The sequence below is a fragment of the Nipponia nippon genome, unplaced genomic scaffold (genome assembly GCF_047370975.1).
Source record: "Nipponia nippon isolate SJK-2023a ecotype South Korea unplaced genomic scaffold, ASM4737097v1 scaffold_9, whole genome shotgun sequence".
NCBI classification, from domain to species: domain Eukaryota; kingdom Metazoa; phylum Chordata; class Aves; order Pelecaniformes; family Threskiornithidae; genus Nipponia; species Nipponia nippon.
In genome coordinates this window covers 20,072,206-20,086,653 of record NW_028262413.1, presented here as the reverse complement: position 1 = coordinate 20,086,653, position 14,448 = coordinate 20,072,206, and the positions used below count along the sequence as shown (strand labels likewise).

Genomic DNA, 14,448 nt, shown 5'->3' with positions numbered 1-14,448 from the left:
CATTATGAGCTCTTCAGGGGAGGCATAGTTTGCTCTTCTTGTGCTTGATGCAAAGGGGGGGGGGGTGTGTCTTCTCGGTCATCTGAAGATGCAACAGGAGCAGGCTGACAGGTAGCACAGTACACACCCCAGCAGGGAAGTGCAAAAGGGGAGAGTCGCTAGGGAAAGGGTCTCTGCAGGGGAATGACCTGAGCGGTTAGAGCAGATCCCTGCTAGCCCAGCAGCTGGTCACTCTGCCATGGACCTGCAGCACAGACTTGGCCAATTTACCTGCTTTCAGCTTCTCCTATGTGAAAAAGAGCAAGTTGCTTTGAAGGCCAGACAGCTCAGCACATCCCCGGACATGGCAGCTGACAATGCTCAACCAGCCCTTCACACCTGTGAGGTGGCAGTGTGGCTTTCCCATGGGCATCGTGCTCGAAGGTCTGGGGCCATCTTCTTGGCCTGCTCCATCACCCTGAGAAGCTGCTCTCCGGGCAGTGGCCACTGGTGATGTGGAAGATGCACCCGGCTTGCGGCTGGAGAAGGCTAGCCCTGGCAGGGATGCAGGATACCCCTGCAGGGAGATGGTCCCCACTGATAGCCCAGCACTGAAACATGGTGCAGGGCAGGGCTGTTGGGGCAGCAGGAGCACAGGGGGACTGCTGACTTCAAAGCCCCACGCTGCTGGGGCCAGACATGCCAAAAGCCCTCAAGTCTTGGGCAGAGGCAGGAGAGGAAGCTCCCAGCATCAGGAGGGCTCAAGGACAACGTGAACAATGGCAGGGGATGTGACTCACGGACAGCTCGGGGTAGGTTCAAGGACACAATGCCTTGAGAAGTTTAGGTTTAAAAACCCCTAGAAAAAAAATAAAAGGAGGCCTTCGAGCATCCGTCTACAGGATCAGCCTTGCCCTCAGATCCCAGCATGGGGGAGGCAGGCAGAGCCCTTGCGGGGCGGGGGGAGAAGATGTAAGCAGGCTTGTGAAAAGGAAATGACAGCACCAAAGACTGGGAGAGCAAAGGAAGGATGGGGCACGGGGCATGGGGCCAGGAACAACAGCAGTGGCTCCCACCCTGCCAAGGAGGCGAGGAGGAGGTTTATAATAGCACGCCGGCAATTACGGCGGCACAAGAGGCAGCGTCCGGGTAAGCTGGGTCAGGCTGGGTCAGCCCTGACGCTGCCCGGAGCTGAGCCTCTCTGTTTTCTGAGGCCATACGGCAGTGCAGCTCTGCAGCGAAACCACAGCATGCCTGCGCATGACTCCCAGCTCCTCTTACTGTAATAAGCCAGGGCAGGCATGGGTAGGAGTTGGCAAATGGGTCTTCTGCCAGCCTTTGATCTGCAGCCAGCCCAGCTGGGCACGACCCAGAAGCCATCACCAAGCAGCAAGTGCTCAGGAGCACAGGAGGCTGGTGAGTCTCTGGTTATCGGTACCAAAAGCTGCACTGGCATGTCTCTTATCAGCTGACGGCACTGAGGGGCTGGAGCCCGACTTAGCACCAAGCTTCCCCTGGGCTTCAGGGCTCTCCTCCATGGTCTGCTCTGTCTGATGGCTGGGGGAAGGGGAGAGGACAGGCCCCCAGCACAGCCGGGCTGTGACCCCAGGAAGCCCAGGGTCGCCCTGCACTGAGGATGCTGTGGCTAAGGGGAGGCGGAGATGATGGATGGGACAAGGCGGTTACAGTGGTCCTGACAATAAAGAAAAACACCGTGGCCTTGGGAGATAATGAGCACAAAGGAGAGGGTGTTTCACCAGGCTCACCCATCGGTTTAGCTACCACACAGCTGCTGCAGAGACCGCCTGGGTCCCCGCCTCGAGGGTCAGGGCTTGGATCAAATGCTCCACGCATATGGCTGAACTGGGGGCAAGAAGAGGCTGGTCTGTGCACAGCAGCTTCCTGCGTACGGGGTCTGGATCCACAGCACTTGACGTCCTCTTGGTGAGGGAGCAGAACCATGCCACAGAATCAGGCTCGGACCATCGTGGTCATTGATGCTGCCAGAGGTCTCATGGTGCAAGTGCAGGGCAGTGAGTCCTTCCTGGGTCCTCCCACGTACTATCACAGCAGCAGGGAGGGCTCCCCCATCATCCTGCCTGACCTTGTCCTCAGACAGGGCTGGGGCAGGTCAGAGGGCGACCAGTGGGTGACGTTCCCTGGGACCAGCCTTGCCCCACTCTGCTTATTACACCCATGTATTGGATGAACTTTTGACCTTCCCTCACACCCCAACTTCACTTCCTAGCACCCTGCCCGACATTTCCTCCTGGATCTGGCAGGTCTCGGGAGCGCTGGCAGACACAGGAGGGTGGGCAATGCACAGCAGCCCACTGGGGACCCAGCGGTGACAATGGCCCACAGGCAGGGATGGGAATTCAGCTGTTAATCCTATTCAGCCGGCGGGAAATGGCTTGGAAATCTGCCCCCCCACCCCCCACCCCCACCCCATATCCATGGCACCCAGAGGACACCTCTTGGGAACTCGAGGGATAGAAGGGAGTGAAGTGGGGCTGTGCACAGTTTTTGTGGGAGCAGGAGGAGGGCCAGGAGCTCCCCAACACAGCTGGGAGCAGCTCCTAGCAGAGGAGAATTTGTGTCCTGCAGTAACTGGAGCTCTGACCCCGGAGGAAGGGGAGAAGGAAACGATAGCTGGGAGTGAGCCTGGCTGCGTCAGCGTGGATCCGGGCAGGGACCCCTGCCTGCTGCCTGTGGCCCAGCAGGTCCTTCCCCCACAGGGACCAAGCAGACGTCAGTGGCATTTCCAGCTTGCAGGCACTGGTCCCACTTCCCCTCTGCCCTGGAAACAGGGTGGAAGGAAGAGAGACGCAACCTCCTGGGGCAGCCGGTCCCCTTTGAACGGAGCCATGCCCATGCCCACGTACACCCCACCTGCACCCGGGGCCGCACGTCCACCTGCGCTGCCATCCACGCCAGCCAGCACCGGCTCCCCTTGACAGCTTCCCTCCCTCCGTTTCTGGCACACTGCTTCAACCCACATGATTTTGGGTAATTTCTCAGCCTGGGTCTTACAGACCACCCCAGGTTCCCAGCTGCACTCCACCTCCCTCCAGTCCCCATCCAGCAGCAGCCCATCTCCCCTTCCCATGGCCTTATTTTTGCACCTTTCCTTGCACAGCACCAAAGCCAAGAGCAGCCTTGCCAGTGTAGCCAGCCTTCACCTTATCCCTAGCCAGATCCCACCACTTTTGAAGAGGAAAGCAATGTGTTATGATTTCTGGAAGCTCTAAGGCCCACCTTGATGCCAGTCTCCCCTGCCTTGATCCCTGGGAGCAGGTGCTCACCGGGGTGGCAACTGCTGTGATCCTGTGCCCAGTGCAGCAGCCGCCCCTGCCATGCTGGGGGATGCTCGCCCCGGCAGCCAGCCCCAAAACCTGGTGCTGCATGTCACGGACCGATGCAGGCCCCGGAGATGTTGTTTCAGGAGTGGTTAACCAAGATACAAGAGCTTATTGTCCCTCTTGCACACCCACACGCCCGCAACTGTGCCAGAGAGGCCATGCTAGCCGCCCCCGGGCTTCTGCACAGGAGGAGCTACAGCCTGAACAGCAGAGCCTTTCCCACTGCCCAGCCATGCCCATGGGGGGTCCATGGCACACTTTGCCCCTCGGAAAGGTGGCTGTTCTCTCCAGCAAAGCCAAAGGGGTGCTCTTAAGGTCCTTTTCCTGAGCCAGCTTAATGCTGGGTTTAGGCTGTGTCTCAGGATGCAGTGGGGGGCAAAATGTGGGGTGGCAGAAGCAGGGTCAGAGCACCACCTGGGACACAGCTGGGGATTTCTCTTACAAGCTCCTTGGGCCAGGGACCGGCCATCCATCTGTCTGTCCCATCACACCCATCCGCCTGCCCATCCTGGTGCACCCATCTGCCTGCCCATCCTGGTGCCTGGGGTAAAGCCCAACAGACACTTCACAGACTAAAACGTTCAGGGGTGGACGGAGGAGAGAAGTGTCCAGGCTGGGCTGTGGCGGCTGTGTTTCCATACAGCCTTTCCTTGGAGGGATGCTTCGTCCCAGCAAATAGCCAAAATCTTTTTTATATAAACTCTCTTGATCTGAAGCCCAGGGAAAATGTGCTGGGAGTTACGGCAAGCGAGTCTCCTGTGTTCTCAGCCCTCTCCCCATGTTTTTGGAGTGCAGAGGCTTTGGGGCTCCAAGAGCTCCTCTGAAAGGCAGGCTGGAAGCTGAGCAACCTGGGCTCCTCAGGCTGGACTGCTGTCCTGCCCCGTGCCCTGCAAACCAGCCCAGCCCAGGGCAAGGTCAGGGTAGTTTTCCTCTTTGTAGGGGTGACTCACTGTTTCCTCCAGGTAGGCTCATGGGAGGAGGCTACATGATGAGCTTTGGGGCACCGAGGGTGGTGTTTTTCTGCTAAGGCAGTGGCAGGAAAGTTGCATTCCCTTGGGGCACAGGTGGGTAGCTAGAGCTGTCCTGGAGAGGGGGAGCACGGGGCCTCTGGCTGCTTGCTGCGTTGCCCATGGATGGGTTTCTCTTTCTCCCACCTTGCGCTCCTCAGATCTGCTGAAATCCAACAGCTCTCGCCTGCTGCTGGCCTCCGGGGACGGGCTGGATTTCCAGGCCCTCTTGGTGGATGAAGACAGGGCCTGGCTGATGGTGGGAGCAAAAAACCACATCTTCCTGCTCCACCTGGACCATCCCAGCAGAGAGCCTGAGAAGGTCAGTGCTGGCAGGAGGGTGTGAGCATGGCCCTGGCCAGGCTGGCCTTCCCTCCCCAGGAGCCGCTCCTCGTTCCTGTGCCGGGGCGTGGAGGTGAATGTGCTCCCAGCTGGGCTGGTGCAACGTCACCGGGGACACATTTATATCAGGATGTCTCAGTCAGTGGGGTCAATCCATTCCTAGCAGTGTTGAGTCCCACGGGGACAGGTCGACGCCGGGGAGGGACAGGGCGGCTTGGCCAGGAGAGGAGACCTGGGTGGGCCCCGGGTGAGGTGGAAGGGCAGTGCTCAGAGCCCTGCTATCACATCTAGTCCCTGCTGCTGCTGCAAGAGCTAAAACAACTCCAGCAGCGAGTCCGCTAATGTCATCCCAAGACATCCTGCTGGCGGGGTGCGCAGCTCAAGCCCAACAAAAGGAAAGCCCGTTAAGGCGCTGCAGCCTGGCGTTCCCATGGGCCAGGATCCAGGAGAGGCTGCCCACTGACTGACTAGGCGTGCCGTGGCCCACCCAGGCTCTGTCCCCACGCCAGATTCGCTCTGAGCCTATTTGGCAGGCTGCCCGCCAAGCTCAGCTGGGCCCTGGGGACCCAAGGGGGTGTCAGGCCCATTGCAGAGCAGCCCCATGTCCTCACCATGCGCCTGAGCCTGGCAGAAGCTTTTGGCTGAGCCCATTCCCACTGGTGCCAGGCAGGTCAAGGAAAGCAGGGGCTGCATTGGTGGGGTCTCTGTGTTGCAGATTTTCTGGCCAGCCCCCAGGGAGCAGGTTGAGCATTGCCAGCTGGCGGGGAAGAACGTGGAGGTAAGCAGGGCTGGCAGCCCCCGGCTCACGGCCTTTTGCGGTTTGCCATGGATATTAAACACCCACGTCACCTCGAAAGGCAGCGTGGGGTCTTCCTGAGACGAGGGTGTTGAGCCAGATGGAGTTAAGCTCAGCCAGGGGAGAATTTGGCTGGGGCTCCCGCATCCCAGGCAGACACGCCATGGGGCTGGGAACGAGTGCCCAGACCTGGGCTCAGCCCACTAACAAACATCTCCCCTCGAGCAGACGGAGTGTGCCAACTTCATCCGCCTCCTCCAGCCCTTCAACAGGAGCCATGTGTTTGCCTGTGGGACCGGCTCCTACCAGCCTGTCTGTGCCTTCATCCAGCTGGGAGCCAGCGGAAAGGTGAGGGACACCCTGGCCAGCCATGTCCCCGTTGCAGAAGGTGGCAAGAGACACCCCCCCCCCCCCCCCCCCCCCCCAGCAAGTAGTGGGGAGAGGGAGCCCCAGAGCCTGGGGAGGGTGGCCAGCCAGCCTGGCGCAGTCCCTGACACTTGCATGGCCTTGCTCTGCATGGTGAGAAGCAGCCCCAGCTTGGCAGTGCCAGGGTGCCCCATGGGGATGGGACCAGGTCTGGGCAGCCCCCTCGAGGGACCTGCTTGTTGCAGAGCCGAGCACACTGGCCTCCTTGCCACTCTTCTCCACATGCCCAGCTTGTTTCCAGCCTCCCGCTGGGCTGACATCTCCCCTTTGGCTCTGGCAGGGTCCTGGGGCTCCCACCATGCAGTTGGTGACCCACTCCTTGGAATCGGGGCGAGGACGGTGCCCGTACAGCCCCCATGAACCCTTCACAGGACTCCTCATCGGTAAGAGGGAGCGGGAAGCAGAGGCGATGCTGGAAAGTCGGAGTGCTGGGAATGGTCTGTGCTGGGAGGCAATGGCAGTGGTGCCTGCACCCCTACTCTGCTGCACATGGCTGCAGTCCTGGGCTGGTGCCCGACTGTCTGTATGTGAGAGGAGCCATCCCGCAGTGCCTGGTCCTGCCCCGGCTCACCCTGACCTCGCGGTTCCTGCACAGAATCACAAATGCAGGGTGTAGATTGAATGGCATGCACTTGGAGGTGCGCGGTGTCACCAGCCTGCCCACCTCATACGGGCACTGTGGGAGAGCTAGGTGGGTGTGAGGCTAGAAGCCACTCTGGGTCACAGGTCTGGAGGAGGCTCGCAGCCAGGCTGTGCCACCTCCACCCTCCATGAACCTCTGAGGACACAGGGGTGTCCTGCCAGGGTACCTCCAGCAGTGGCACCCCAACCCATCCATCCATGCCCCCCCCTCACCCTGCAGATGGGGAGCTGTATTCGGGCACCTCCAGTGACTTCATGGGCAGCAGCGCTGCCTTCTTCCGGACCTGGGTCCATGCGGCCGAGCAGAGCTACATCCGGACAGAGCAGAACCAGGACCACTGGCTACATGGTAGGAGCAGGGGGACCTGTGGGGCATGGGGGGCTCTCCTGCCTGCTGGGGAGAGGCTGGGGCCAGCACTGGGTCCAGAGCTCCGTGGTCTGGTCCCCTTCTCTCCAGGGGGAAGCACTGATGAAGCCTCTAGGAAGACCCATGCTCCAGCATGCACGCTGCAGCCTGAGCAACAGGAATAGGGCTCTGCATTTGGGTATCAGGGTCTCCATGGGGCACCCTGTGTGCCCTCAGCATCTCACACTGGGCTTCCCAAGGGCTTCCAAGGACAGTACAACAGGATCGGATCAGGGCACAGGGCCATGTCATGCTGCTCCTTCCCCCCACAGAGCCCGCGTTTGTTGGTGCCTACACCATCCCTGATACCTACAACCCGCACGACGACAAGATCTACATCTTCTTCCGCGAGACAGCCATGGAAGCTGGGCAGTGGGAGAGGCGGCACATCCATGCCAGGGTGGCCCGGGTCTGCAAGGTCAGTCACCAAAGGCCAGTATGCTGTGGCCAGGTGTCCCACCAGGTGGGCTTTTACCTTCTCTGGGCCAAGGGGCATCCCAAGCAGGGGCCGACAGCTGGACATGAGGGTGTCACCATACCCCTACCACAAAGCAGAGGGCTCAGGGCTGGAGGTGTCCCCCTGCGGGGACCGAGGAGTGCATGGCTGTGGGGGAGGCTTGGAGAGGCTGGGCTGAGCCCGGCTCTTGGTCCCCGGCAGAACGATGTTGGAGGGAAGCGCAGCCTCATCAACCGCTGGAGCACGTTCCTCAAGGCCCGCCTGGTGTGCTCCATCCCCGGGCCCCAGGGTACTGAGACCCACTTCGACCAGCTCGGTGAGTGCACAGCCCTCGGCAGCTGGCAGCAATGCTGCACTGCCATGGCTGCTCCTTCCAGTACACCCCAGGCAGGTGGGCATGGCATCGAGGATGCCTGCCTGCATCCCCTGGACCAGTTCTCCAGCTCCCAGGTGCCTCATCTCCACCCCTCTCTTTGCAGAGGATGTTTTCCTCCTGCACACCCGGGATCCCCAGAACCCCCTCGTCTTTGGCCTCTTCACGGTCTCCAGGTGAGCAGGACTCTGGCTGGCCCCTGCCCAGGGCAGTCCAGTCCCCCAGCCCCTCACCAGCGCTGCTGCCCGGGGAGCCCTGAGGGGAAAGAAGGGCAGGACCAGCACCCAGCTGGGAGAGGAGGGGACAGCAGCCATTTCACTGCTTTCCCTGCTGCTGGTTTTCCAGCCCAACTGCCAAACCATCAGGTGTGGCATCGGCACAGCCAGAGGTCCCCCAGGCTGGACTGGTTGTGCTGAAGGAATTCCTGTCCCCCCCTGGGTGCTATGCATGACTCTGGGGCTGGCAGGGGACAGCGTGGGCTCAGAGGCATGGGTGTGCATGTGCCTGTCCCTGGAGGAGCAGGACGGACACTGACAGCCCCGTGCTCCCCCTGCAGCGGTGTCTTCAGTGGCTCTGCCGTCTGCATCTACTCCATGGCTGCTGTGAGAGCTGCCTTCAGCGGCCCTTTTGCTCACAAGGAGGGATTCGACTACCGCTGGGTAGAATACAAGGGCCGCATCCCCTATCCCCGTCCCGGCACGGTAAGGGGCTGGGGAGCAGGGTGGGGGGGAGAAGGATGGGCTGGCCTGGCCCTAATGCAGCCCTGCCGTGTTGCCACGCAGTGCCCCAGTGAGACATATGACCCCCTGCTGCAGTCCACCAAGGACTTCCCCGACGAGGTGATCAGCTTCATGCGCACTCACCAGCTGATGTGGGAGCCCGTGTACCCGCAGGGCCGCCAGCCCGTCCTGGTGAGGGTCAACGTACCGTACCGGCTGCGGCAGCTGCTGGTGCACAGGGTGGAGACGGAGAGCCGGCACTACGACGTGCTCTTCCTCGGCACAGGTGGGAACTCACCCCAGCTCTGGGGACACTGTCAGCACATGGCAGCTTGCATGGCACACCGGTCCCGCCAGCCCTCGTGGCTCCCAGCCCTGACAGCTCCTTCTCCCGCTGCGTTCACAGATGAAGGTAAAGTTCTGAAGGTGGGGCTGGCCGGTGGGGTGAGCCGTGGCACTGAGGTGATCAGCCTGGAGGAGATCAGCGTCACTAAGGTACGGGAGGTCAGGGCTGGACCATGGTGGCTGGACCAAGCATCTTGGTGGCATCCTCCCTGCAGGATCCTGCAGCAAGTCACTGGCCTTATCGGGGAGGTCTCTCATCTCACTGCTGGTGGCTCCCACCTGCCCTGACCAGCAGGCGATGCTGTTAGCATGGAGGGGAGCCAGGGGAATGGCAGCCGAGTCATCTCCCAGCTCCCCATCCAGTCCCTAGGGGGGATGGGGGAGGCACACTGGAGCCCAAACTAAAATGGAAGGGCTGAGCCCAGTTTTGAAAGCACAGCTTCCAGGCAGGGCTGCCCTGGGCTGCCCATGCTGAACAGGGCCAGTCCTGGCTGCTTGCATGGAGGAGCTGGGACTGGGGAGCTGGGCCAGGGCCCTGGCACCCCACCACCCCGGGGTCTCAGCCCCACTGGCAGGCTGGGGCACCCAGGAAGGATCAACGCGCCCTCTCCTTCCCCTCCAGGTGCCTTCTCCTATCCTGGACATGAAGTTATCACCGAAGCGGGTGAGTCCTCCCTCCTCCTTCTTCCTAAGGCCCTCTGCCTGGGCCCCCTGGCCTCAGGGCTTGCACATTTAGGGAATGGGCTCCTGCCGGGGCAGCCTAGGCAGGCTCTGCCCCCACTCCCCCTGTCTCCCAGTGCCCCCACCCCAGCACAGGGCACAGAGCTCCGTTCCCCGGCTAGCCCTGGTCTCCAACCGTGGGTACTGACTGTCGCCACTCTGCTTGCCCGAGCAGCAGGAGCTGTTTGTGAGCAGCACCCATGGGCTGCTCCAGCTCTCCCTGTACCGCTGCGAGCTCTACGGCAAAACCTGCACCGACTGCTGCCTGGCCAGGGACCCCTACTGCACCTGGGACAGCAAGACCTGCGCTCCACACCTGCTCACTGAGAAGAGGTGAGTGTCTGCCCACGCCAGCCCTGCTGTCCCCCTGCAAAGGGATGGCGTTCGGAGCAGGGAAGGACAAGCCACCGGCCACCTGTCAGCCCAGACCCCTACTGTCACCCTGCCGGCCAGCCCCCAGCCCTCCCTGCTCCCCCTTCTTCCTGGCTGCTCTGCCATGGAGGGGTCCCCCAGCCCAGGGCAGGTGCCAGCCCACAGCCCTCTGCTCTCCCACAGGCGTGCCCGCTGCCAGGACGTGCTGAAGTCTGACCCACTCAGCCAGTGCCAGGACACCGCAGAGGGTGAGCGCCAGCCCCAGCCCCTCCAAGGAGCCCCAGTGCAGGCAGCCAGCTCTCCCTGGGGGCCAGCAGTGTCCAGGAGGACAGGCAGCATGGTGCTGGGAAACCAGTGCTCACCAGCTACACCAGCACTGGCCGCCGCAGACCCTGTACTGCCCTCCATGTGCTGGATGCTCCGTGATGCCCTCCCTCCCCATCCGTCACGCAGGCTCCCACACAGGGTACTCACCCCTTCCCCTGTCCCGTCCCCCGTGCAGGGACTGCTGCTGTGGAGAAGCTAGTTTTTGGGGTGGAGAAGAACTCAACCTTCCTTGAGTGCCTGGCGCGTTCCCCGCAGACCACTGTCCGGTGGCTGGTGCAGCACAGCGAGGAGACGGGCCTGAGCGAGGTATGGGGGACAGGGCGGTGGGACAAGGCACGGGAGTGGCTTGCTCCCCCAGGACTGATCCACGGTGCTCTGCCTTTGCCCCAGGTCAGGAACAACGGCCACTTCTCAGTGCTGGAGCAAGGGCTGCTGATCCGCCAGCTGGCAAGGGAGGACACGGGCACCTATGAGTGCCAGGCGGTGGAGCGCTCCTTCTCCCGGCCCCTCACCCGATACAGCCTCCGCATCATCAGGCACGAGGCCATGGAGGTGCCACCTTACAAACGGAGCAAGGGGGCCGAGCTGGGAGGGACCCATCACAGCCCCCGGCCCCGGATTGACCTGCACCCAGGCTACAAGGGCTTCCCGCGGGCCCTGGGGGCACCAGGCACCAGCCTGGATGTCTACTGTAACGCCCTGCGGCACCAGGAAAGGCAGCGGCAGAAAGCCTGGCACCAGAAGTGGCAGCACCCGTCCCCAGACAGCAAGAACAGCCGGGTGCGGAGGCACCCCCAGGCCCTGTGAGGGGGCAAAGGGAGCCGGGGCCGCCTGCAGCTCCGTTCCCGGTCTCTCCAGGGCCCTTCTCGCACACGGGCATCAGCTCCGAGACACCTCTCAGCTTCCCGTGCAGAAACGCCTCGCTGTTACTACCTCAAACCGTACCAGTCCCCGCTGCCTCTCTGTGCGCCCCACGGGGCACACCGGGGCGAGGGCACGCAGCCCGCACCGGCTCTCCAAGACTCAGCTATTTACGCCCCGCAGAATATTTATTCTCCTTGTTTTCCCCTGGCCCCTAATGACGATCATTATCAGCAGCGATAATAAGCAGAGAGGACAGAGGGAAACAGCCAGCTCTCACAAACGGTTCCCTAACACCCGGCAGCATCCAGCCCTGCCATGGACACCCATGCACCCAGCCTCCCTCCCTGCAGCCCCGGCAGCGCGGTGCCCTAGTGGGGTGCTCACCTGGGCCGCTGCAGAGGTGCCAGCGGAGCCCAAATGCTGCTGGAGGCAGCGGGGCACGGCTGCTTGCTGAGCCCGGGCTCCAGTAATGGGGCACCTGGGGTTTGTAGAGATGCCCATGCCCATGCCAGCCCAGCTCTGATCCACTTCAAACCACACTGCTTTTTTAAATTTTGACATTTATTTTATTAAAAAAAGAGCGAGAAACAACAGGCAGTTATACCAACTTACAATTTATTATTTTTTTTTAAAAATGACATGAAACACAAGTAAAAATAAATACATCATATAAACAACAAATTGTTCAAAGTCTCTGTTCTGGGAGATCAGGCGAGCACATCCCGTTCGACAGAGAGAAGAGGGAAGCACATGATCACGCGTGGGGCCAACCGACCGACCCACCCTGCTAGTGATACTCTTCTTTCCAACCACAAAAAGACAGGCCACAAACTAAGGCGGTAGTAAAAAAGAAAAGAAAAAAAAAAACAAACCAAAACAAAACCCAAAACAACAGAGAACCCAAAATGAGACTCAGCGATGGATTCCTTCAGGCTCCTGTGGATCTGCCAGCGACTCCAGCTCCACACCAGGTGCCACCAAGGCGGGAGCCACAAAGCAGCAGCGCAGCCAGGGGCGGTGATGGTGGTCCAGGAGGCGGCACAGGTTGCTCTCCCTCATTTGCACCGTTGTCCCTTGCACTTGCTCTACTCCAGTTGCAAGGAGCCATCATCCCCACTGCAATCTAGCTGGACTATGTTCCCCTTTTAACCTCTGCCCCCCACCCCAGCCCTCCCCCCCAGTCCTTCCAAGACTGGATTAACAAAATTCATCCCAGAGTGGTGAGAAACACCAGTTGTGAAGGTATTTGCTGTACTTGTCCCTTTTGGCCTGGAAGCCATCCACAAACCAACAGCAATTCTCTTGCATTCCACCATTTGCTGACATCGTTAAGCCAAAATATACACCGTTTCTAGCGAAGCCCCGTGGAAATCCCATCCTTTGCTTGCTGGAATATTTGCTTTCTGTGAGTACCTGCATCCACCCCACCAAGCTCCCAGGTGTTCTGGGGGGCAAAGGTGCAGCGGATCCTCCATGGGCTGGGCTATGTTGCCCCCACCCTGCAGCCCCCCACGATGCCCCGAAAGCTGCACTGGTGGGCAGGCAACAAGACCATCGAGACCAGGGCACACAGCAGCCACAGCCCTCCCTGTGCCCGTGGCATCATGCCCCACAGCTGTACCCAGGCTTCGCTCAACTGTCCCCAGGAGTGGAAACCTCCCACCCAAGGGAAGGGCTGAGGGCTGGGTGCTGACGCAGAGGGCAGCCAGCCCACCCGAGGCCCCTGTGGCTCTGCCCTGGCCTCTGGGCTGAGCTCAGAAATCCACCTTAGTGTCCCAAAACCTCAGCAGAGAGTCCTGCACTGCTGTCCTCAGTGTCACCCACAGCCCTGCTGCCAACTGGCAGCTGCTTCCGTCAGGTCATTTGGAGACAGAAATTCAGCAGCAAAAGGAAAATTTAACCCGTGCAGGGAAAGCCTCTGTTCCAGGCTCAGGAAAACTGAGAGGGGACCCTCTGCAGCAGAACCACATGCTGAAGAGGAGAAAAGTCTGGGGAGGGCAGATGAGGGGGAGAGGGAGTCCCATGGGAGAGGAGTTTTAGGGCTCAGAGAGGTCCCCCCCACTGGGAAAGCCCCTGGATAACCCGCACACCCTCACGGCTTCTGTGGAGTGGAGGAAATCCTTCCCACAGCGCCGCAGGACAGCAGGTGCCTCCGGCTGCCTCGGAGCAGCCCCGGTCGCTGCCAGTCCCCAGGAGAACCCCGCGGTCAGGGCGTCACAGCTATCTCTGCGACTGCCTCTCAGCCGAGGCTCAGACGGGGCCCAGGGGGCCTGGCCCCTCATTAAGGGGGTGCTCAGGGCTGGCCCGTGCGGCAGAGAGGTGCCACACTGCCCCACTGTGCTCAGGGAGGGCAGCTGGGACTCCACTCAGGCACTTACTGAGCAGGGACAGCGTGCTGCAGCTGCCCGGACCCATGGATGTCTGCCAGCGAGAGGACGTCCCTCGCAGCGGGTCATATCCGGGGGCAGTTGCACCACGGGAGGGTAGCAAGGAGTCTCCAAGCCACCATGGCCATGCAGGAGCCAGGAGAGCCGTCACACATTGCCCTGGTGCCAGGAGGTTAATGGCCAGCTCGTGGCACAAAGCACGTGCTCTGTGGCAGCCAAGCACCGGCCGCCTCCAGCTCCTATGGCCACAGGGCTTGGGCTATGCCAGGGAACCCCAGGACGACATGAGACAGCAGCATGGGGATGTGCCAGGGCCTGCTCAGGAAGCCCCAGGTACTCTCCTGGGGAGGTAAGGAGCAGGGAAAATGGCATGCAGTCACAGGCATCCAGAGCCGCAGTGCCGACTGCCCCCAGCTGAATCTTCATGCCTTGTCCCAGCACAGAGCCACAGAAAAGCCCCATTCAGAGAGGACTTGGGAGGGTCCCTCAGATGAACCCCACTACCCTGACCACCACCAGCGAGGACCGGGGCTGCGGCAGGGCTCTGGTCAGGGTCTGCTCACATTCTGGCCTCCCCCACACATGCGCAGGTCTCAACACTTGCTACTCTCGACAAGGAAAGCCCTTGCCTAGGTCTATTCCCCAAATCCACCGGAAAACTGACAGCCTCACGGGGATGCAACGGACATCTGGGCAAGCTCGTCATACAATCAGTGTCACAGGGTTGTGCATGAGGTGGACACACAGAGCACAGGAGGGCATGACTCACAGACGCAGCACTGTCAAGTCTTTGGAGAAACTTGCATGAACACCATCAGCTAATTTGCTTTGTTACTTTTGTGGGGGGGTTTGATTTTTATTTCCATGGTGCATCCAAAGACAAGTTGTCCAGCAGTTTGCTCAGAACCCCTCGGTTTTCAACTC

The 14,448-nt window shown here is 60.9% G+C and overlaps 2 protein-coding genes across 3 annotated transcripts in view; one reads left to right on the top strand and one right to left on the bottom strand.

Moving 5' to 3' along the window:
• LOC104023022 (semaphorin-3D) overlaps nt 1–13,640 on the top strand; it is a 27,707-nt gene extending 14,067 nt beyond the window's left edge. For both annotated transcript variants that reach the window (XM_087744519.1, XM_087744520.1), the window contains 16 exons: nt 4,510–4,670; nt 5,406–5,468; nt 5,715–5,834; nt 6,193–6,295; nt 6,775–6,903; nt 7,233–7,378; nt 7,619–7,733; nt 7,897–7,966; nt 8,347–8,491; nt 8,573–8,795; nt 8,916–9,004; nt 9,477–9,518; nt 9,750–9,907; nt 10,130–10,194; nt 10,449–10,579; nt 10,664–13,640. In XM_087744519.1, coding sequence (XP_087600645.1) covers nt 4,510–4,670; nt 5,406–5,468; nt 5,715–5,834; nt 6,193–6,295; nt 6,775–6,903; nt 7,233–7,378; nt 7,619–7,733; nt 7,897–7,966; nt 8,347–8,491; nt 8,573–8,795; nt 8,916–9,004; nt 9,477–9,518; nt 9,750–9,907; nt 10,130–10,194; nt 10,449–10,579; nt 10,664–11,080 — 2,177 coding nt within the window. In that variant the 3' untranslated portion in view covers nt 11,081–13,640. The remainder of the gene's footprint in view (nt 1–4,509; nt 4,671–5,405; nt 5,469–5,714; nt 5,835–6,192; nt 6,296–6,774; nt 6,904–7,232; nt 7,379–7,618; nt 7,734–7,896; nt 7,967–8,346; nt 8,492–8,572; nt 8,796–8,915; nt 9,005–9,476; nt 9,519–9,749; nt 9,908–10,129; nt 10,195–10,448; nt 10,580–10,663) is intronic.
• The window catches only part of RAD54L2 (RAD54 like 2), a 75,403-nt gene continuing 72,690 nt past the window's right edge, over nt 11,736–14,448 (bottom strand). Inside the window, exon 24 of the mRNA XM_087744518.1 lies at nt 11,736–14,448. Coding sequence (XP_087600644.1) covers nt 14,381–14,448 — 68 coding nt within the window. The 3' untranslated portion in view covers nt 11,736–14,380.